We start from the raw sequence: 23712 nt of genomic DNA, 5'->3' as shown, positions 1-23712 counted from the left end.
TCGTCTACATTTAAAATTCCACTGAGTCCATTTTTTGGGCTTTTTAGCTTTTATTAGGATGCGATCCAATAAGCTGTCATAGCACCCAAGCTTCCATTAATCTTTAAGGACCCCTTAAGGTGTTCCTGAAAGTTTAGCGTTTCTGTAAAACTAAATGAAATGTCTCTAAGCACACCTGAACACTCCCTCCTCAAAAACAATGAAACAGCTTGAATTGTCCCAGGAGCCTCTTTAGAGATCACTGAATGTGACGAGACGTCCTTAAACATCAAACCTCTTTATTTACCTTCATGTGCAGGATCCGCAATCAAAACTTCCTGAAGAACGCCTGGAGCTTCTGCAACTCTTTCACCAGCTGCACCTCTTGAGAAATCCCTCTAACCTTCTCAAAACCTCCAGGAAACTCTACATTTGTGGGCTAAACTCAAGGATCTGTTAATCCTCTATCAGAAGACACCAAATTGTCTTCAGAAAAAACACCCTTGAAACATTGTCAGTCCACACATTCCAGTTTGCCTGTAGAGGAATAAATTAAAAGTCCTTTAAAGAATCTTCAACATCTCTAAATGTATGTTAGAATTCTACAATCCTAAAACTTCAGAGAAACTATCAAAACATCTACAAGAATTCCCTGATATCCCTGATGTACTTGAGAAGTCTCTTTTAAGGATCACAGAAGCAAAGAAAAAACTCCAATACATTCCTAGGTATTGCCATGGGAAAACTTCCTGATAAACGAGGTAATCTTCTTCAAAGGTTTTGAGACCAGCTGGACCAGAAACCCCCAAAAACCTTATTAAAACTGTTCTTATACTCTTCAAAGTTGATAATCTGTCGATCCTCCAATTATTTTATCCAGTCAGCACAACCATTTAGAAAACTTTAAGAACTCCTTCAACGGGTTCCTGAAACAATTAAAAATCTCTTAAATGCCTTTAAAGAATGAAACCTGAAATATCAGAGCTCCTGTAAAACTGCTGAAACCTCTCCAAATTTGTGTAAACGTAGAAAGAATAGAATCACTTGAAAAACTCCAGGAGCTTCTTCAATGAGTCTTGGCTGAAAACGGTTTCCGAAATAACACCTGTCCTGATATTGGCACTCTTACCCTGCAGTCTGTGCAATGTCTACAATAAACTTCAAATAGATCCTTCTAGAAAGGGTGCGCTTGTTTACACAGTCTCATTTGTATACTTTCCATTTCTGGAATATATATAAAACAAAACAAACTTGTAGCAAAAGGGAACACTAAAAAGCAGAAGCCAGATCTTATTTTTTGGCAAAACTTCACCTTCTTCTAAGGTGCATGGAGAACAGCATCAAGTGTAACAACATTATTATTTGACTGATGCCTTTGGTTTGTGACCTTCACATTACACATACGTTTTACACAAAATGAGTGTAGGTTGTAAAGAATACAAAACAACTACGTATATGTCCAACATGTGGCTCCACAACGTACCTGGTTATAGATTCAGCTAAGACAACTTTTAAGTGTTAAGGCCGGACTCATAAAATCCATGTAATATTTCAAGCATAAAAATATTTTTTGGACTCACCTATTCTTAATGCAGCTGTTCACAACACCGCTGTAATTTTGATGGATGAATTTGCGGCATTTATTATTTTTTGAACCTTAGACATAAACATAGACACTGCTCAGGTCAGTAGGCTCTCTGAAATGATTTCTCTGCCTTCTCTGATGTGGTCCAAACCCTGCTAACGAGAGTTCATACTGCCCCAACAACATCCTGAAATGTGCACAAAAGCAGCTGTGCAACACAGATTCAACTCCTGGGTCAAACCATGAAACTGACCCTACCTCTGCCTTCTCCTGAGAATTAGATGAACCCAGAATCTCAGTCTCTTCCTTTTCTTGTTTAGAAACATCAGGACCAGCTCTTCATCGCTTGGTGTCCACTTCATTTTTTTCACAGTGTGTGTTTTTTGAGGGTGAATTTTCTGTAAAAAATGCAACAAGTTCAGATCTGAAAAATTCTGAATGTCGTGTCCCTGTTTGTCCTCGGTGTGTAATGGCTTTTACTCAAATTTTAATTCTTTAAGTTATATAAAAAATAATCCTACTGCAGCAGTTAGTGAAGAGAACAAAGGTTTTTTTTGTATCAGGCTGTGAACGTGTTTTCTCTCCTCTAACGTTGGACATTGTAATATGGGAATCTATGGGGACTGACCCACTGCTGGAGACTGCCTCAAGTGGGCATTCGGGGAACTGCAGCTTCATTGGGGCTGTGGCTGAATTTGGGAAATTATTTTTGTCTCCAGGTGTAAATTCAGTGATGCACTCTGGGTCTCTGCAGATTAAATGTTTTTCCTTAAACATCATGAACCACAGCACCTGACATGCACCCGAAAAACAGGCACAGAGGACAGGTGTTCCGTTTCTCACCACTACATAACATCACCCGTGCGCGCGCGCAGGCACGCTCACACACACACACACAACACTTACTTTGTGCAGACTTTGGATCAACAGGTTACCTTAAAGACAAACGAAAACCTTCGCTGCTGACTTACAGGTAAGATGTGAAGACGCTCAGGTTGCTCGGTATCTCCCGGAGGCCCAGGTCCGAACAGTCCACCCAGTGCAGCAGCCCGTCCACCTCACACCGGCAGCGGCCAGGGCAGCTGGTCTGCCCTGGCCGCCCTGGCCGCCCTCGTCCCCCGACCTCGTCCCCGGAGCTGTTCACCCCAGCTGCAGCTCTCTGCACCGCAGGCACGGCGGAGCTCCGCATCTCCAGCTCAGCCCCGGCGCTCCTGAAGCCCACCGAGAGCAGCGCAAAGGCGGCCAGGACAGGCACAAACCCTAGCATGTCCTGAGTGGTCTGTTCCCGCAGGGTGAAAGTTTCAGTCAGAAGTGATGTGGAAATATAAAGTTGCAGCCTGGGATCCGGATCACGTTGTGGTGGTTTTTGGTCCCTACTCACCAGAGGCAAACTGGAAACCGCTCAGTTTTAACTTCCTCTGATCCGGATGTAAAGTGGAGCACAAAGAGGATTTGAAGAGTGGAATAAAAGTGCAGGTTGTCTGAAGTTTGGTCGCTTTCCAGGCTGAACGCGTGGAGCTGCACAGCCAGAGTGTACGTGTGTGTGTCCCTCCACTCACTCTAGAGGAGTGTGTAAACCGTGGTTCACTTTATATAGGCGGTGTGTCTCTACTCCTGCGTGTGCCGTGATTTTATAGCAGCAGCGAAAAAACAAGTAAATATTAAAATCCACAGAGCATGTCCCTCATTATTTATGTCACATGCATGTCCCCCCCCCCCCCCCCCCCCCCAATAAAAACGTACAGGAGAGGATTAACTTCAATTTTTTTCACATAAAAAAGTAATTTCCACCACAAATTGATATAGGACATTTATTATCTACTTTTTATTTACTTTAGTATTTATTCTTATTATTTCTACTGTTTTAACTATTGTTTAGTAGCATGCTTCTTATACCAAGACCTAGGAAACTGTTCCTCACACCCACAATCAGTCGCTGAGCCTGGCTCTGCCAGAGGTTTCTTCCTGTTAAAAGTAAGTTTTTCCTTCCCTCTGTCAGGAAAGTGCTTGCTCATCGGGCTCTTCATTTTGTTGTTGGGGATTTCTCTCTGTTATTGTAGGGTCTTAATTCGACGCAACTGATGTTGTGATTTGGTGCTATATAAATAAAACTCAATTAAACCGAATCCTTTCAAATGGTTTAATGAAGCTGAGTCTGTTAAAAATTAGAGTCTGAGGTTTAAATTTTCCTCAGAAAGGACCCCAAAATCCATCTGATTAGTGCATCCTCCCCCAAGTGCTCAGAGGAAACCTGCACTCACATTTGAAACTCACTTCTTATAAGCTGTGGAAACATGAAAGACATTTAAAGAATTTCATGTATTTTATGCATAAACTTGCAGGTTTTTTTTAAATGATGTTGATAATGAGCTGAACCATCTTCTCCAGCTCTTTGCTCTTGGCCTGCAGTCCCACCAACAAGCCTAGCTTGTTCGCTCTGCAACAGAGTGGCGACCTATTTAGTCCCCCCCAACAGCTATTTGTCTCATAGCTGATGTTGATATGCTTATTTATTGTAGCTATTTTTTCATTCCATTGAAACAAAACATATCTATAACAAATAACTGAACAGTGCTAATGTTTTTCAGCTGTTAATCACAGTATTTTTTTTAACCTGTCTGCAAAAAATAGGGGTGCACAAAAACAGTTTCAGCAAGTAATCTTGTTATTCATATTCCAGAGCCCTGTGCTACAAAGCAGGTTCATCATAGCCAGCATAGCTTTCATTACCTTTACTTAACCTGATATCAGCAATCAGGCTCAGAGGTCACATGTCAACTCTGTAAGTCAGCCCAGGTTTCAATGGTTAAGTTACAAGAAAGGGGTGGTGCTGGCAGCACCTGACCAATCACAAAGAGGGATAAATGTGCTGGCAGTAGAGCAAGGAAGAGAAAAGAACAATATTAGAAAAATATGAAGCGATTATAAACGCAATACAGACGGAAAGTAACACAGCTTCTGGCAAATAAGCTGTATGAGTATTAGTAACAGGTAAAGCACCAAATGGCAGTTTAGTATTCAAAATGCTGTATGAACATGTGCGCACTAAAACTGGAAAAATATTAGTATTTGAAGCCATTAAAGAAAGCTGACAGTACATGTTAACAGAGTGTAGCAGCCCTGTTATTACAAATCATAAAATCTGATATGTTATAATTATTACCTCATTAAATTATTATTTAGATGTGCATATGGTAGTTTGTATTCTTTGAACTGTGACTTTTAATGGTCTGAGAGTAAAGATTAAATAGATTAAACAAAAACTGAATTCAAATGTAGTGCAAATTTCATATGAGGTGAATAAAGTATAAAGACGTGTCCTGTTCTAGGATTAAAGATTAATCACATATTAAAGATTTCAGATAACATTATTATAAAAAAGAAATTGTAGTCAACAAGAAAAAACAAAAAAGTGAATAAAGTCACATCTGAGAATCTGTATTTCCTACTGATGCTCCTCTGGGAAAAACAGAGACTTAACATTAAAAAATAGCTTGACTTTAACTAATTCAATCACATGTAAAAGTTTCCATTTAATTTCATTCTATAAATACAATGTAAACATTTAATGAAATGTTTAGTATGCATTCACCTTATACTGAGTTCATTTAGTCTAAGTATAAGTTGTTGAATAATATATATATCATCCTGCTATTTGTGCACAGAGGTCTGAATGCTCTTCTGGGAATGGTGACACTATTTTCTGGAGTATCGATTAGCTTGTAGCCAGTGATTTCATACCTGTTGGTCTTTAAACTTGAATATATTATCTCTGGGCCCTTCATAATAAAGAGCCACGGTTAAATTTCATGAACTGATTGTCAACTGATTCATATACACCAATGGAAGATTTTTGATGGAAAATAGTGTAGTTTTGGAGCTTTTGGTGAATTATTGAATCCCACATCAGGACAGGAGATTACTTTTAAATAAATAAAACTGTTCAGCTGTGATTAGAAAAGATGATGTTTGAATACTGGAATACACCATAATGAGGGTTTCAGGTATTTTGTATTTGGAGGTTTTTGGGGCACTTCAACCAGAACACGAGTTAAACATAGAATTGATTTTAAGGTTTTATTATTTGTTTTCAAAGCCCTCCATGGTTTGGCTCCAGGTTACATTTCAGATCTTCTTAGCCTGCACTTACCCACTCGATCTCTGCGCTCCTCCAGTCAGATGGTCTTATCAGTTCCACGCTTCCAGCTCAAATCTAGAGGTGACAGGGCTTTCTCCATTGCCGCCCTGAGACTCTGGAATAGTCTTCCCCCTTCATAAAATTCTCTTCATCCTTGGAAGTCTTTAAATCGAATCTCAAGACCTACTTATTTTCCAAGGCTTTCGGATCGCTTTGATATTACATGTCTTACAATTCTTTTTTAAAAAAATGTTTTTTTTCTATTTTAATTCTTTTATTATATTATCCCTCTGTTCAGCACTTTGGCCGACACTTGATGTCTTTTAAATGTGCTATATAAATAAAGATGACTTGACTTGACTTGACTTGACGAGGGGCTAGAAAAAAACCTTTTTTCTGCATGGAGAGGCTCAGTGAGGTCACAGCATTGTAATTAAAGTAATTAAACTCAGCCATAACAGACTGATTTCCTTTCTGATTTGCTGTCAGATTCTTTTCAGGTTGTTTTGCTTTTCATTTGTCTAATTTGTGTATTTTTTGTCTTCTTAGTCTCTTTCTTTTATTTTATATTTATTGGAGGGTGTTTGCTTTGATTTGTGTCTCTTTGTGGTCAATAAATCAATCATCCAGCTTTTTGAGTAAAAACATACATTTCACATGTAATAAATTGGTTGAATGTTGTGATTTATTTCTTGTTTATTTTCTTCTCATATATACTCAACCATCTACATTATTAGGTAGACCTTTTCAGCTGCTTGTAAACAGAAATATATGATTTACCATCACATCACAGCAGCTCAAAGCCTTTAGGCATAAAGACATGGTCAAGACGACCCACTGAAGCAGGCTACAGCAGCAGAAGACCACACCAGGTGGTGCTTCTGTCAGCTAAGAACATGAAACTGAGACTATAGTTTTCACAGGTTAACCAAAACTGGAGACTAGAAGATGGAAAAATGTTGTCTGGTCTAGTAAGTCTCCAGTTCTGCTGCGACATTCAGGAGGTAGGATCAGAATTTGGGGCAAGCAAGAAAGCATCCATCCTACCTTCTGTCAAAGGTCAGGCTGCTTTTGGTTTCCATCCCCTGAAGACCAAAACATTCCATCTAATGATGCTGCTTCTAGCAGAATAACGCACCATAGCACGAAGGTCAAATCATCTATCACTGGTTTCTTGAACAATGAGTTCACTGTACTCAAATATCCTCCACAGTCAGCAGATCTCAGTCAAACAGAGCACCTTTTGAGATTTGAGTTGGAATGGGAGATTCACTCATGGATGTGGAGCTGACAAATCTGCAGCAACTGTGTGATGCTGTCACATTTACAAGAACCAAAATCTCTGAGAAATGTTTCCAACATGAAGAACTAAAGCAGCTCTGAAGGCAAAAAAACAATCAAATCCAGCACTAGCAAGGTGTACCTAATAAAATGGTCAGTAATCTGATGATATACTTGTTCAGTATATCCAGGCAGAGTAATGCTAGCCTGACTTTTGGCTAGCGGGGTGGCTGTAGCTCAGGTGGTAGAGCAGGTCATCTACTGATCGGAAGGTTGGTGGTTCGATTCCTGGCTTCCCCTAGTCTGCATGCCAAATATCCTTGGGCAAGATGCTAACCCCAAATTGCTCTCCGATGCATCCATCGGAGTATGAATGTGTGTGAATGTTATCTAGAAAGCACTTAGAGAGATGTGCTTGTGCGAATGGGTGTGAATGGGTGAATGCACAAGTTGTGTAAAGCGCTTTGAGTGCTCAGAAGAGTAGAAAAGCGCTATATAAGAACCAGTCCATTTACCATTACCATTTACTTTTAGGGATTCCTGGTAATTCAGCCTTCCATGAACCCTGAGATCAGAAAAGTCTGATCTCTCACGTGTCCCCACAAGGCCTGAAAACAACTTAAGTCCTCACAAAGTCAGGTAAACCTGTACACTAATTTGATGTTAATGGTTAGCAGTTCTGAGATCCTGCTGCAAGTTACAAGGAAATAAGACACAAAGGGGTGGGGGTGAGGTAAAGCTGACATATAATAGTTGTCACCACACACACACACACACACACATACAACATGATGCAACAGTATGAAGAAACCTGTGTGAAAGCAGGAAAGATTTCTGTCTTTCTGATTATTTAAATGACAAAAAACAGAACTCAGGGGGAAAATTCAGAAATGTAAATTTGCAAGAAAAAAAATGAAATATTTATGAAGGAAACTATTTCTTTTGTGACCAGGTTGCTTCACTTTGTCTGGACCACAGTGATAAATCACCTAGTTTAAACGAAAGACTCCCTGACATACAAACTCATGTTAATCTTTCAGTTTCCATGTTGTTTATTTTATTTCTGTGATGACATGTTCGATAATTTTGCACCTTGTGTCTACGTTGTATCTCTTTTCTGTCTGTTTCCTTGTGGTTTGGCTGCATTCATTTTTCTTTCAAGTTCTTTTTTTGTAGTTGCTTTGCATATTTTTTGCAGCTTTTTGTTTCTCTTTAGCATCGCTTTGTGTCTTTGCTGTCATTTTCAGTATATTTCTGAACATTCTGCATCTCTTTTTTTGTCATTTGTGCTTCTTTTGTGTTTGTTTTTCAGGTTTTTGTTGATATTTTTGTCTTGTCTGTTCTGTTTGTGTGATGTTTCAGTTTTTGTTTTTTTCTTTTTGTTTTATTTCCATATTTTATTGAAACCTTTTTTTGGTCATTTGGTTTTTTCTTTGTGTCATTTTGCATGTATCCCTCTTTTGTTTGCTGTGTTTGATGCTTTGTTTCCTCTCTGTGGTCACTCTGGGCCTGTCTCTGGTCTTTTTAAGCTTCTTTGTACTTGAGGTTGTTTTGCAGCTTTTGTTCTTTTCTTCCACCCGCCTAAACATGAATCTGTTCCTGTTTTCAATGAGACTCTGCCCTCTAGTGGCTAAGCAGCTTCACTGCAGTCAGAGACGGAAAAACAAGTTGTTTTTTGTTTCCTTGAAGGCTTCCAACAGGAAAACCAGGCTCGTGTCAGGGCTGTAAAACTCCACATGACAGCTCTTTATATTTCATCATCTGAGGTTTACATGAAAAATAAAAGAAGCAAAGCATGCTGGATGTTGGAGTTATTAGATGTTTGATTTTTTTTTAAATTTTATATACAGATAAACATATAACCTTATTATCTGACTTTGATCTTTGAACTTTCTCGTCGATTTTATTCAACATGAGTTTTTTCAAGATAAAAATGCTTAATATTTTTCTTATAATATCACTTAGCAGATCAACATTTTCATTTTTATCTCATAATTTGTACTAAGCACAACTGTTGACTTTTTCCATCTAAAAATGAGTTTGGGTTCATTACTAACCAAATCACACAAAAAAATTAACATTTTTTAACCATTTTTATTTTCAAGTCGACAGTAATGGTTTTCATGTCATATTTAAAGACTATTTTATAGCTTTGATTGGAGCAGTAGAAACTGATAATTACTTTGCAAAAAATTTCAGCTATTTATATTGCTTTTTATGTGAAATTATCACTTTTTAAATAATTTATCTAATTTTTTTATTTAAAAAAGGCAAAACATTACAAATTATTATTCTCATAATTTTAGGACACTGAATACAATTCTGTAGTTTCTGTCTCATATTTTTGACTTGTTCTGTAAAAAGCTCTCTTTTTTTCCCTTTTAGCTCAGGAGTTGACTGTTGTACCACAGACTGGATATAAATATTAAACATAAATATGCTTTACAGTCTGTGACGAGCCAACAGCGCTGACGGAGCTCATCATGTGACTCTGCAGCAAGGAGCTCTCACTCTGCTGCTGCTTCAGAGGCCCAGGCAGTGCCGATCGACCAGCAAAGAAGGAAGTTCACAAATCCAGAGACAAATACGGCAAGAAAGGTTCAGAAATAAAACATATGAAATAAAGAAGTAAAATGTTAAAATTATTCACAAATCAAAAATGTATATTTTATGTAATTTTTACATCGTCTTCTTCCTTTTCTGTATTTTTTTTTAACATTAAAGGTTCAAGGCTACTTTATTTGTACCCGTAGGTAAATTTTATTTACAGAAAAATGATAGCATTTGCCATACCCACAAAACACACACACACAGGTATTGAATAAAATATCAAAATTACTCTTACTGTTTTGATATTTTATGTAATTATTTTGGCGTCCTATTTAATTAGTTTTCATTTTTTGTTTTTAATTTCTTTTTTCCCCCTGAATGTTTGAGGATTATCAGACCGTTTAGACTCCTAAAGATGATTCTTCTTCTTTCAGCTGCTCCCTTTAGGATGATTTTCCTGTATACCACCCAAGCGTTTATTTGTTTTTTTTATTTTGACTTCTTTCTGTGGTTATTTTGACACAACACAGTCATGTTTTACTTTATTTCTGTCATGACATTTCACATTTTCATGTTCATATCAATTTTACTTTTATTTTTCCTCTGATATCTAGACTTTCTATAAGGTTGTTTTAAAAAGTGCCACATCACAACAGTCATCTTGAGGTGCGTTATTCTATGAGATCAAGAGCCTACAATAACACAGAGAAGTGGCGACAGCAGGAAAGAAAAACTCCCTTTTAACAGAAAGAAACCTCCAAAAGAACCAGGCTTAGGAAGGGGCAGCAGCCTGCTGCGACATTTTAAAATCAGTTTCCACCTGCTTCTCTCATGTTAAATTCTCTGAAGTTTTAATTCTACTGTTTCTATTTTTCCCATTTACGTTTTTATCCATTTGTCATCGTTATTTGTAATTTTAACTTTTTCAATTCAAAGCTTTTCTATTTTCAAAGTTTTAATGTCTTCTATTTTAAGACATTTAAGTTGAACGTTCTATTTTCCCCAAACTTTGGTATCTATCTTTCTTTTGATTCCTTAAATGTTATATTTCCATCGCTCTCCCTGCGTTGTGTCTTTACAGACAACAGGACGAAAACAAAGGTGCTCAGTGAGTCCTCCTCCAAGCAGACACGATCTTTGGTTGAGCTAGCCGGCTAACTGTTAGCTGAGAGAGACGCCATTAGTTGGGTGAAAATCAGGCTTTGGCCACAGGGTGAAACGCGATCTGTCTCTGGGTTTGGACTCGCTTCCCTCCGAGCTGCGAGTAGATTCTGGTAGAAGTCGGGTCCGTGTGTGCTGTCGAGCTGTCCCTCTCATGATTTTAGCTCCTTTTTTGAAGTCGGAAGCCGATGTGAGCTGCGCAGGACTTCATTTCCGACTGGGTTAGCATTAGCAGCGCTAGCCTTAAAACGCCCGTTTTGCGGATAAAAGCGGAGGATTTGTGCGAGTTTTAACTGCCAGCCATGGCGGCGGCGAACAGCGGCAAGACCTATTCGTTCAAGGTGGTGCTGCTCGGGGAGGGCTGCGTGGGGAAGACGTCGCTGGTGCTCAGATACTGCGAGAACAAATTCAACGACAAACACATCACAACTCTACAGGTAAGAGGGGCGGAGGAGCCGGGCTCGTGCCTGTCATCGCGCGCTGCAGGTGGCAGGTGTAGGGGAGTCTTGTGTTTCCTGACCCGGGCCTACCGGGGGAGCGGAGTTATTGCGAAATATCGGCGGTGTTGTGGCTGTAACTGGATCCGATGACGGAGGGGAAAGTCAGGTGTTTTTCCGGGAGATTTACGGTCATAAACAGCCAGAAATACATCTGATACACCTGACTTCACTCACTGTTATCACCACGGGTGCTTTAATCTCCAAGGGGGGCCAGGGGCAAAAGAGAGTAGCTGTGGCCCCACAGGAACCCCCAACAGAGCATTTTAGAGCTTTTAGTGGTGTAGCAAAGACAGGAAGCATGAGGAAAGAGAGGTGAGGAGATGAAGAGACATGGGTGAAACAAGTGAAAGTGACCTGCACGATCTGTTTGATTATAAAAACAAAAGCTTGTACAGGTGAAGGATTTGGGGGGGGGGAAGGGAGAGGAAGCTTACTTGACTTGAAGCTGAAGTGCCTCTCACCTGCATTCTTTCTAGTGACCAGCGGGTGGAGCCTCCTGGTGATTATGTAGAAGTCTATCAGAAAACAGTCCTTCCTCTAGTGTCCTCTTTGAGCTCTGCAAACACGTTTCTGATGACTTTATAATGTCAGTCTGTAGATTAACGTTCTACTGAATTCAAAATGATATTCGTTTAGTAAATAAAGGCCACATTAGAGTCCAAAAGGACCAGTAAGATGGGGCTGATTTAGGGTAGGGGTGACCTTGTGATTGACCAGATGATACAGTATGATCACGTGAGGTCTCGGATTCTTAATACAGCTGTGTGAAACCGCAAATTTCGGTATTGATCTGATATCAAGTAAATACAGACCCAGTTTTGCTGATACAATACCGATATGTAAAAGCAGGTTATATATGGGAGAGCGGTGTGTCATGATTCATGAGATGAAACGTTGTCAATATGCAACTCTGAACACTAAATCCTTGTGATTTGACTTTCCACAATAATTAATTAGTTTCTGTGTATTTAGAATCTGAGGCTTTTGGAAACCTGGGATAAAATGTTTCTGCCTCTAAAGGACTTCAAACCAACAGAAGCAGAAGACCACAATTTCTTTCCCTCATTTCTTGTTGCATACGATGATGATTTGAGAGTCAAATGAAACTGAAACTTCGCTGCTTTTCTTCCACCATCAGCGTGCAACTGACTCCTGCAGTGCAGATGTGTCTGGGCATGTGGGACTGCTTCGCTCACCTGTGGAGCGATTTCTATCTGCTCTGCTGTCGGGTGTAAATGCGCTGCTCAGCTTCCAGCAACATCTCACCAAGGAGCAGAAGCTCAAAGGAAACAGCAGGAAAGTCCTGCAGGTTTCCGTGTGGCTGCTACTGTTTTACAAGCAGTCCTCTGGCCGTCGTCTGCTGATACCTGTCCCAGCTGTTTGAGTCAGGATTAGACCGTTGATATGGATTCACCACACTTTATTTATTAATTTACCTTTGAACTTTATAGATTTATTGAGCATGGAGGTGGTGGGTGAGAGTTTTCCTGGTGTGTAGTTGTGCTCTGACCGGCAAGTGTGAAAAAGCAGCAAAGGTGAGACCCTGTGAGGCGAAGGCAGAAACCTTTATCTCCACGCTGCTGAGTGGACACTCTTTCCTTCATCTTTGAGTCACTTTGAGCTTTCCCCACTGCAAATTGAAGGTGTGTGTGTGTGTGTGTGTGTGTGTGTGGGTAGGGGGGGGGGATAATTAGAATAATAGGACCTTTTTTTTTTTTTTTTTTAAGAACTATTTAACAAATGCTTCGAAGAGGAAAAAAACAACACTTCCATGTGCAGGTGTGATTTTAAATACAACATTTGGGAGATTTATTTGAGTTCACACCTTGTGGAAAATTAATCAATTAAAAATAGGCCAGTTTCATATAAATAAAACGTAGCAGTGGCTGAATAACTTACAAATATAAATAATAATCATGAAAACTATTTGTATGGAATTATGCCTTCATTTCACGCAGGCAGTGTGAAATGATCAATCAACCGTCCAGCTCAGGGTCCACAATATATAGATATTTATTTCAAAATAAAAGCATATTAAATGATACTTTTCTCACTGTTTAGTGTGATTTCTGTTTCTGAACATCACTGCAGAGCTTCTCCATATCAGGACTGTAAGAAGTCACTTTAATATTCACGCAGGACTGCAGAGTGTCATCAGTGAGGAAACGGCGCTGTTTGGACTTCATATGCTGAGAAAACCTGCTTGCTTAAGTATGTGGCTCCAAAGATGAACACGACTGTGAAATATAGAGTGAAATTACATAGAGCGAAGTGTTGCAATATTGTACGATGTGAGCCACAAGCATAGGCGTAAGCTTTATAAATGTGTGCAACGATTTGTGTAACTTTCGAGGACTTACGCATGCACTCGCGCTCAATCCACACAGAAATGCGGAGCAATCTGCCCTCAACTAAAACAATTTCACAAATGTGTTCATCCAAACCTGAATAATTACTGATCATTTACGCACAATTTATTAATTTCAGCTTCACAAATCAGATAAGCTTTTTGCTTTCAAAAACCTTTCTGTGTGTACAATTCTTAAAACTACACATAACATTTCACTAGCTCGCTCACAAAACCTTAAATACGTGCGGAAGAATCACCTGATACGCAAAGATCATGTCACACACCCACTTGGGGTTTGATGCTTAGTGCTCAACTTATAGCAAAGTGCAGAGATGGAGAGAGGCGTTAGACTAGCAGAACCTTATTCACCTGGAGGCGGTGAACACAGTGACCACCTCAGTACTAACATTTAACTCACAGCTGAGCCCGTTAGGCTCTCTTTGCAGGCAGTAGTTAATACTTTTTCTCCCTCTGTGAACTTTATACTGTAGATGTTACTCTCACTCTTACTTAAACTCTGCTTAATGAGGATGTGTGGAGTTGCTGAAAGGCATTGTGGGGGATGTAGGCTGGGGAAGGATGTGGGTTCGCCACAAACTCTGTTCGCCGCAGAGTAAAAATGCCGTCTTTGTGTTTGCTTCGTGGCCTCGGCTGTTTGGAGGATCCTTGATGAGGACGAGGATCAGCAAGCCCTCCAGGTTTTCTGTTGACAGCGTCGCAGTCACATGGTCATGTGAATGAACCTCGGCATCACACTTGCAGGGCTCAGGTCTACGCCCACTCTCATGTGACGCACAAAGGGGCATCCCAGCTGATTGCAGAGTCTGCTGACCGTGGATGAAGGATCATCTCACTGAAGCTTAAAGCGTCAGCACAGCATGAGTGTCAAACGAAGCATCTCAGCGTTCTTTAGATGAGAGGATTAGGAGAAACTTCCAGAGGCTGTTGATGGTTTGTTTTCGCCAGCACGAGCTCTGCATTATCGAACTGTCATGATTTGTCATGGGACTGTGAAGAAAAGTGTCTGTGTGTATGCATTTTCCAGTCATCCTCTCAGTTCAGAAGGATTTAAAGATGTTTATTAGCAGTGCCGCTGATGGACATCTTTGATGTTAGGGAGTTTAAACCAGTTCCTGCTGTTTGTTTCATCTGCTGTAGGTTTACCCAGAACCAGTACTTTATATTAAAACTGGCTACACTTGTGGTCATTTTCAACTAACTGGTCTGATAATTGTCTGAATCCTTATCCAACCCTGGATTTAGCATTTCAGTCATGTAACAGACAGTTTTTGGAAGTAAACAGAAAAAGCACATAAAAGGAAAACTGGTTGAAAATTGAATATGAAAGTAAACAGTCGGGGGAATTAGAATCAGTTACTGATTTCATTTTTGGCACGTTTGGGCTTCCTTAGCTTTGGTTTAAACCTCAGAGGTCAGAGCACTCGTGGAGCAGTGCAGTCAGCTGACCGACGTCACATTTACACACTAATTCTCAACCTTAATCACATACTGTCACAGCCCCACTCTCAGCCTTCCTCTCACCTCTCCACCATAAATCTCTCCCCTCTGCTCCGTCCAGCCATCACGTAAATTCTGCTGCTGATGTTGAAATCTTAATTTCGGGTTTGACTTTCCCAGAGAACGCTTCAATAAATCATATGTGACTGGGACGGAGGGGAAAAGCCACAGCCTGCTGCTCGGCAGGACTTTGGTCTTTGGTTTATTGCTGCGCAGACTGTCAACAGAAATCAGTTGACAGGTTAAAATAAAACTTGCAGATGTTTTTGTGGTAAAATGTGGGAAGTTACAAAAGTTGTTGCAGAAGGCTGATTTCAGCAGAGATGCTCGTAAATTATTGGTTTAACTTCTGGTCAAAGGGCACGTGCAGAGAGCTGAGGCGGTTTCAGAATATGTTTGGGGATTTATCTGCTAAAATAATCTCAGACTTTATTTTTTTTCACCATCCACCAATTTATTGTGCATATTTTCTACTGTTTAGTTTCTATTTTAGTTTCTAGCGCTTATGTTTTACTATCTCCAGTCCAAAAAAAAGTGTGAGAGTGTAAAATGTAAATTAGAAAATGTCATGAACCCATGTTTTATTCACAACAGAGCATAGGACACATATAAGAGTTTAAAATGAGAAAATGAACCATTCAGCTGCATCAATGCTGAAAGGTGTACACAGATAACAGAGCATCTGCTCCCGTCCAGGCAGGGAAGGCCTTCATATTTCAGCAGACCTGCCTGCAGTCAGGACCTTACACCAGCCGAAAACAGCATTGCGAAATGAAAAATATGGCAAAGCAGCAACAGCAGCAGCCCAGATGTTTTACAGACTGTAGTTAAAAGAAGAGAGGATGCTGCAGTGTGGGCAACATGCCAGTTTTATTGAGACATGTTGCTGGTATCAAATTCAAAATGAGTTCATATTTTTTATTAAAATGTTTCATTTTCTCAGTTTAAACGTTTCTCTCTTTTATTGTAAATTGAGATTCATGGAATTACAAGTCATTACATTCTGTTTTTATTTACATTTACATGACAAACTGTTTGTCTTGTGTTTTTGATATTTTAGCATTTTTAATTGGTGAGATACTTTATTTTATTTAGTTTAATGGAAATTTATTGAACTTTTTTTCTGCTGCTTTATTTTGTTTAGTATCTTATTTAACATTTTATCCAGTTTTTATTTTGTTTTTAGTTGTTGAGCTACCTTTCAATATTATTTTGCTGAGATGAATCTTATTCAAATTGAGTTTGTGAAATTATTAAAATAATCATGTTGTCCTCTTCCTACGCAGGCGTCCTTCCTCACAAAGAAGCTGAACATCACAGGAAAAAGAGTAAACCTCGCCATATGGGTAAGGCTGCGTTCAAAGTAGTTTTTGTTCTCCTGATCTTCTGAGTAAAGTTTTTGGGTGTTAACGTTGTCTGGTTGTGCAGGACACAGCGGGTCAGGAGCGCTTCCACGCCTTAGGTCCCATCTACTACAGAGACTCCAATGGAGCCATACTAGTGTACGACATAACAGACGAAGACTCCTTTCAGAAGGTACTTTTGAAAACTAAAGTTTGATGATCCAACATCGTAAAAGCAGACTCTCGACAACATGTCATTATGGAAATGACAAAACAGCAGTGGAAGCTAAACTCGTAACAAACAAATAACCAGTTTTGTGTCCTTTTATCCACAACCTTGGAGCAGCTATATAGAAGCTTTACAGTTCATCCAGGAAGTAAAATTTCTTTTTAAATAATTTACAAAAAGTAAAAGACAGTTTACATGGCTGCTGGTGATCACTTGACCCTCTGGATTGAAAAAGTTCGACCCAAAACAATCAGTGTTTTGTTATGGACAAATGCTGAAATGTTCATTAAAGAAATGGTATTTAATTTAAACTTTTAGGACCTACTCTGAATTGCCCGGCTATAGTTTGGTAATCAGAACTAAAAAGTGCAGTCAGAGTATTTCTAGTCTTAAGATGAGTAAACATTAAGATTGAAACATCTTACAAATAAAAAGTTTAGTCTGTCTGTCGGTCTTTGGATGTTAAACCCTTTGTTTCTCAGAATGTTAATTATGATCATAATGTTGCTCTTTCAGTTCCTGTCTGCATTATAATTACTTCATTATTTGTATCTTGGTTTTATGAAGGGTTTATTTGACCTGAGTGCTTTGTTGTCGTTGCAGGTGAAGAACTGGGTGAAAGAGTTGAGGAAAATGTTGGGCAACGAGATTTGTTTATGTATAGTAGGTAAGTTATCAGAAAGTGGTGGAGACCCAAAAGGGAGCTAAAAGAGATGAACACAAAGATTACTGAAAATTAGAACTGGTTTAATTTTTTTTAATGGAAGTAAAGAATAAGTTAATGAAAACCAAGTGGGCAAAAATATTGATTATTAAAGGTGCAAAGGAGATTTGGTTCATTTTAAATAGGTGTTGTGTCTCTGTAGGGTTGTGATTACTGCCTGCATTTTGCCCATCTACATTAGGAGTCTTCGCCTGGGACGGCTTACATGCTCACTATCAATGATTCAAAGAAGATATTGAGCAGATAAAATTACTCCTTAGTTTTTGCCTCTGAGTCTATGGAGAGTCTGATCTGGCAGGTCTTCCACTTACTTTAGTAAAATGCCAACATTTTGATACCTGGAATGCTGTTATGTTTCTACTACAGTACTTTTGAAAATACCTTTGTTTGAGTTTATCAAGCTTTTGTTGTTTGTGGTGTTGATGACAGATGTACTAAAAAGTTCTGATTGTTGTCTTCAGTGATTTTTATTGAAAAATGAGTTCATCAGAGTCCCGTCTGTGAGTTTTAACGGTTGCTTTTGATGTTGAGCATTTCCCTCAAGGCTTCTGCAGTGGGAAGTCTTGCTTCTGTAGGTTCTTAGTCATGGGTAACTGTTAAAGATCAAAGCCTGTAATGTTACAAAACAGTCCACTGTTTTAGCAAGGATAATGGAAACACGGTCCAGGCGTCCAGTTCAGGGAGTCCAGTTAGCTGAGGTGAAGCCTAGCAGACAGCTAGCAGCTAGAACAGCTGTAGCTGTCAGTCAAAGAGGCCACGCCCCTAATAATACAAACTTTAAGCCTTTAAAAAATACAAATTAAGGAGTTATAAAGATATGAAAAGAAACGACCTTTAGAGTCCAGTTTGTGTGTTGGGCTGTAAACATATTTATCTCTGCTGTAAAGCTGGAAATTGTAACATGGGAGCCTCTAGTGGACATTCGAGGAACTGCATGGTTTGGTACCTACTCAATGGTTTTCATTTTCACCCTGTAGACCAGGCCTCGAGGGCCCGTGTCCTGCTGGTTTTGGATCTCACCCTGGGTCAACACACCTGAATTAAATGATTAGTTCATTACCAGGCCTCTGGAGAACTTAAAGACATGTTGAGGAGGTAATTTAGCTTTTTAATCAGCTGTGTTGGATCAAGGACACATCTAAAACCGGCAGGACACTGGCCTTCGAGGCCTGGAGTTTCCCCACCCCTGCTGTAGACAGACACCTTAAAACAAGGGGGCGAACATAAGGCCTGGGGGCCGGGATCGCCCCAGCAGGAAAGTGTGAAGGAGGACATACATTTTGGACTTTAAACTGTATTTCATAAATTTTACAGCTTTTCCCACTGATGCCCAACATCACTCCCACACCCGATCATATCACAGTAATAAAGTAACTGATAAATCATCATATCATAGATCACATCTACTATTGAAATGTTTTCTGGTTATTTTTTATTACAAAACAAACCCACCACGTAAACGGAGTTTGACATCCCTGTATTAAAAGGAAGCTGGCTGAAATTAAGTGAAATGATCCTTAAAGGTGTCACCAGCAGCACACTGACTTAAATATCAGCCATGACTCGTCTCTCTCGCATCAACACTGTTTTTTTTTTTTTTTTTTTCTGATGTGGTTATATAGATAAATAGAAGTAGATTTAAGGGTTGGCTGGGAGTTTGGTAAATTGTGTGGTTCATGTGAACACATGAGCTGAGGAGGAAAACAGAAAATAAACCTCATGAGCAGCGTTTGTTTTTAAGATTTCATGTCACGCACACTGGACGTTTGGGCCTCCTCTGTTGCTCCTGTTGCCATAGCTGCTAAATATATGATGTTGTTAGTCCGTGTGTGGCTTCATGGGGGCAATTTGTACAGTTGTAACTGGATTATGTTGGTGATGTTGCGTTTGTCATGTGTTTGGACCCCATTGTACAGTTATCAAATCTGCTGTTTGGAAATTTGGATTTTGCTTTTAATTAGGCCGGTCTTCAAAGTGCTCCCTCTGAGCTGAGCACTGCATCGTTAACGTACCTGTTACATCCAGTTCACAGTTCAGATGCCTGCACAGAAATATTCAAATCATTACTGTGGGTGTTTGCATCTATAAATAGATATCACATTCAGCTCGGGTGGATTTGCATGCAGCTATCAGTAGCTGAGAAAATAACTTCTCAGCTTTAACACTCAGCGTTATAAATATTTTTCAGTGTTGTACTTCTATAAAAACCTCTGTGTACTTCAGAAGGTACATGTTTTCGTCAGTAGCTGGTGGAGACTAGTGATGGGAATTCCGGCTCTTTTTAGAAAACCGTCTGTTTTGGCTCGGCTCACTAAAAAGAGCCGGCTCTTTCAGCTCCTAACCAGCTCTTCAGGTTGTTTTGTTGCTTTAATTAATTTATTATCGATCGATCTATCGATCTATCGATAGATCTATCGATAGATCTATTGATCGTTAAAAAAACATGGTTTTATTTATATATGTATAAATATCTACGGTGGCCCCTAGACCCAGTCAGAGCTAAAAGTGAACCTAAGCACTAAATATTAACTTTTGTGAGGAAGCAAAAAGAAGCTGGAGAGCTTTTAGGGAGCAATGATCAGTGCTTATATCAGTGGAATAAATGACTGTGAGAGTGAAAGTGCTCACTGTAGCTTTGGTTTCAAGAATTTGAATGAATGTCTGACCACATCAGACTTATGAGGAACAATGTGGTTTCTGTCTCTGTTGTGGAACACTGCGAAAGCTCTTCATCCTCATGAGGATATATGAGGATCTGTGGGAGTCCACAATCATTCTGTAATTTGTGAACTCACACACCTCCTACGGGGAGTGTTCAGGAGTGTGTGGTATATTCCCTGTACAGCTGTAGTGAGAGCGCAGTTGGCATCATGCTCGTTCTCAGTAGGTGTTGGACTCTGACAGAGCTGCTCTCTGTATGTAGCTATTGTTTGTTTTTCGTTGGTAGTTTTTCTGGACAGAATTTCTCATCTGTTTACAGATGATGTAGTTCTTTAACTTTATTGAGCGGCAACTTCCACCTGACGCTGGGGCGAGGTCAGATGGGAAGTGGGAGGGAAGTGCGTGAGCACCTCCACGTCTGAGGTTGTGGTTCTTGGTTGCTGCTCTAAGTGGAGTTCAGTATCTCAGGATATTTTTGGATGTGTGAGCGAAGGAGGGAGAGAGAGCTGTACCAATTTGTTGTTATGAAGAGAGCTGAGTGTGAAAGTGAAGCTGGTGATTTACCGGTCGATCCACATTCCCAGCTCAGCTCTGGGTAGTGACCGAAACAATGAGATGACAGATACAAGTGCCAGAAAACATTTTTGTGACAACTCTCTTTTAGAGACAAGGTGAGGTGGAGCTCAGAGTAGAGGCGCACCTCCTCCAGATTAAAAGGAGTCAGCTCAGGTGGTTTTGGGCACCTTAACTAGAAGGAGAGCCTGGGGCGGACCCAGGAGCAGGTTTGGGAATGCCTTAGTGCTCCACCGGGAGAGCTGGTGGAAGTGGCTGTGTGCAGGCAACTCTGAGAATTTCTGCATAGACTGATGGAGACCTGTCCATCATTCAGAGATGTGATTGACTACTTTTGCATGCAACTCTCTGACTGGGTAATGATTATCTTTGGTTGACTACAACTGCTAATCATAGATTATAAAGTATAATGTGCTGTGACCTTAAAGTGATTCTTAAATTGGGCATTTTACTGAAGGTTTGTTTTCTTTGCAGGTAATAAAATAGATTTGGACAAAGACAGACATGTTTCAGTGGAAGAGGCTGAGAGGTAACAACTGCTGCTTATTAGTCAATAATACTTTTATTATTAGTAGAAAATATAATGAAGAAAAATTAAAGTGAGCATCATTATTTTATAATTTCCACACTGAGCTGCTTAGCTGTGAGCAGTGACGATGTCCTGAGTCTGAGCAAAGTTTAATGGCCACTGTCATGTTTGTGTGCAGTTATGCCGAGTCGGTGGGAGCCAAACACTACCACACATCAGCCAAGCTAAATAAAGGCATCGAGGAACTCTTCCTGGATCTGTGTAAAAGTAAGACCGACAACATCTTTAATTTTTTTTCACAATACAAAAAAATTAAAGAGCAGCTAACTTTATATTTTGGAGGCTTAAGGAACAACTTTTACAACATATTTTTGTTTAAAGCGGACATGATTTATACTTTAATTATAAAACACATATTGTTAAATCGCTTGATTAGTTAATCACATTAACCATATCCCTAGACATTTTGTCATAGACAGGTGCAGAGCATTATAAACAGTGTTCTGTCCAGGATTGGCTGATTAGATGTTTGTGATCAGACTAAACAGGTTAACCGAACAAACAGGCCAGTGAGTGAATTCTGTTCATTTGTCACAAAGTTTCTGTCAATAATTCTAAGGTTGAAATGAGTGGTGTGCAAACATGTGCACCGAATTCAAATCCGTAGGAAACAGGGTGTAAAAAAAAAAAAAAAAACCCTTTCTTTTAAACTCGGGATCTGACCTTTGACCTCTGAACTGGTCTACTGTGTTTTCAGGGATGATGGAAACTGCTCAGGCTGAGGAGAGGTTGAAGGGCAACGGAGCCAGCCAATCAGCATCGAGTAGGCGGGGTGTACAGATTGTTGATGATGAACCACAGGCCACGCCCGCTGGAGGCTGCTGCTCCTCTGGCTAACACACACACAAGCACACACCTTCTCTCTGTGCTTGCAGACATAATATCCACACACACATTTTCCAGTGTCTGTCGGTCCGCTCTACTGTAATCTGCTGTGTCCATTCAGCGCCGCCTCTGCTGCTAAGGAGCATGGGAAATCATATTTAAATTTGTTTAATCTGTGTTCCCTCCAAAATAAAAGTACCTGGAGTCCTTATGATTAAAAGGAGTGTGTGTTCAGTGATTAAATCACTTTCTTTAATGATAATAACTCCCCATGTTAGTTTGTCGTTGATAAACGTCCATCTGCAGCTGTTTGTGTGTTTGTACTAAACATTATTAATAAAAGACATGAAATCATTCTGAGGACAGAAAGTTGAGTCTCAGGCTTTTAACACAGATTTTTGTTTTTGTGTATTTGGGGGAAATAGGGGTTTAACGCACACACACCCAAGCGCACACACATACATATAATACTACCCCCATTAATCTTCATGTTTATCTGAAGCATGTTTTCAAACTAAGAGGAGGAACACAGGACTGGCTGTTTGTGGTGCAGTGGCTCCACCTGCTGGTCAAAAGTTAAACTGCAGTGAATTGGTAAAACATCAAAAATGAGTTTAAATGTTTACTTTCAGGTGTTAAAACACTGAAAGAATACAGGGTGTCGCTTTTCATAACACGGCTGTCCAATCCACATTTTCTTTTTTAGAGGAAGACTCACACAAGCGGCTGTAAGACGATGAATATAGAAGCTCAGCAGAGTCGGGTCACATAATTGCTAAATGGTGCTGTGCAGAGTGACATCACTTAGTCAGGTGGACAAGGACTCTACGGAGCATGCTCTGTGGGTGCAGAACAAGCCCTCCGAGACCTTGAGCCACATTTTAATAGTGAATTTTGTAATTTGATTTAAAGAGGGAAGAAAATGTGTGAAGTCAGATTTCGATCGAAGCAGGAAGCTGTTAAACACATTGCTAAGAAGCAGAACTGTAGTTATAGATTCCCAAAATAAAAATAATATAAAAACATGTGTCTAAACTGAATAATAGAAAAGAAACGTGGGAAATGGAAAATTTTGTTGCTGAAACAGATTCTTGGTTTGTAAATGAAGTAAAACAATCTTTTGTATTAAAAGTGCTGAAAAATCGAAATTTATTAAAAAAGGCTATTCCTCACATTTAGTCAGTTATTACATTTGATCGGTAATATAGCCAGTAAAATCTCAGAAAAGTGATTAGTGACGTGTTTAGATGACTTAAGTGTGAAAGTGTAATGATATTTAGAGGTCCTATTGGCAGGGAAGAAGGTCTTTATGGTGTAAAGTAACAGTAAATGGCACTTTTGATGATCAAATGATTAGAAATGGGAAATTAAAACATTTTTGTTAAATGAGGGAGCACTGCCTCAGTGTCTCAACTGATTGTGCTTACATCGCCCCCCAGTGGCAATTCTGAGACAGAAAAAAGGTATTTCATTTAAAATTACTGAAAACTGAAACTCAGTTGAATGTTCACATTAGAGAAACTGGAGTACACGATTCTTTCTCTTATTTTTTGAAGAAAAAAAAAGAAAACCCCATGTTTTAATGGGTTTTACACACACACACAGACACACACACTTATTGAATTGATACTGTGCATGTCTGATTTCTGTAACCAAGTTTGTCTGACTTTTCGAAAAAAAATAAAAAGCACTGATAACGCTGAAAA

The 23712-nt window shown here is 39.5% G+C and overlaps 2 protein-coding genes across 3 annotated transcripts in view; one reads left to right on the top strand and one right to left on the bottom strand.

Annotated features, from left to right (window-relative positions):
* Positions 1-3273, bottom strand: part of LOC146499268 (leucine-rich repeat-containing G-protein coupled receptor 5-like) — a 48580-nt gene extending 45307 nt beyond the window's left edge. For both annotated transcript variants that reach the window (XM_085138119.1, XM_085138120.1), the window contains exon 1: positions 2536-3273. In XM_085138119.1, the coding sequence (XP_084994245.1) occupies positions 2536-2831 (296 nt within the window). In that variant the 5' untranslated portion in view covers positions 2832-3273. The remainder of the gene's footprint in view (positions 1-2535) is intronic.
* Positions 3274-10655: 7382 nt separating this feature from the next.
* rab21 (RAB21, member RAS oncogene family) lies at positions 10656-23712 on the top strand. The gene is made up of 7 exons (XM_085138208.1): positions 10656-11131; positions 16349-16408; positions 16491-16598; positions 17238-17301; positions 21067-21121; positions 21300-21388; positions 21879-23712. Exons 1-7 carry the CDS (start codon positions 10997-10999, stop codon positions 22016-22018), a joined length of 651 nt encoding a protein of 216 aa, XP_084994334.1. The 5' UTR covers positions 10656-10996; the 3' UTR covers positions 22019-23712.

The sequence above is a fragment of the Neolamprologus multifasciatus genome, chromosome 17 (assembly GCF_963576455.1).
Source record: "Neolamprologus multifasciatus chromosome 17, fNeoMul1.2, whole genome shotgun sequence".
Taxonomy (NCBI): domain Eukaryota; kingdom Metazoa; phylum Chordata; class Actinopteri; order Cichliformes; family Cichlidae; genus Neolamprologus; species Neolamprologus multifasciatus.
This window is presented reverse-complemented; position numbering and strand designations above follow the sequence as displayed.

Coding starts and splice junctions, on each gene's coding strand:
- rab21 (XM_085138208.1), top strand. CDS start 10,997: ATGGCGGCGGCGAACAGCGGCAAGACCTATTCGTTCAAGGTGGTGCTG. Junction 17,302..21,066: donor GATTTGTTTATGTATAGTAG/GTAAGTTATCAG, acceptor TTTTCTTTGCAG/GTAATAAAATAGATTTGGAC. Junction 21,122..21,299: donor TCAGTGGAAGAGGCTGAGAG/GTAACAACTGCT, acceptor GTTTGTGTGCAG/TTATGCCGAGTCGGTGGGAG.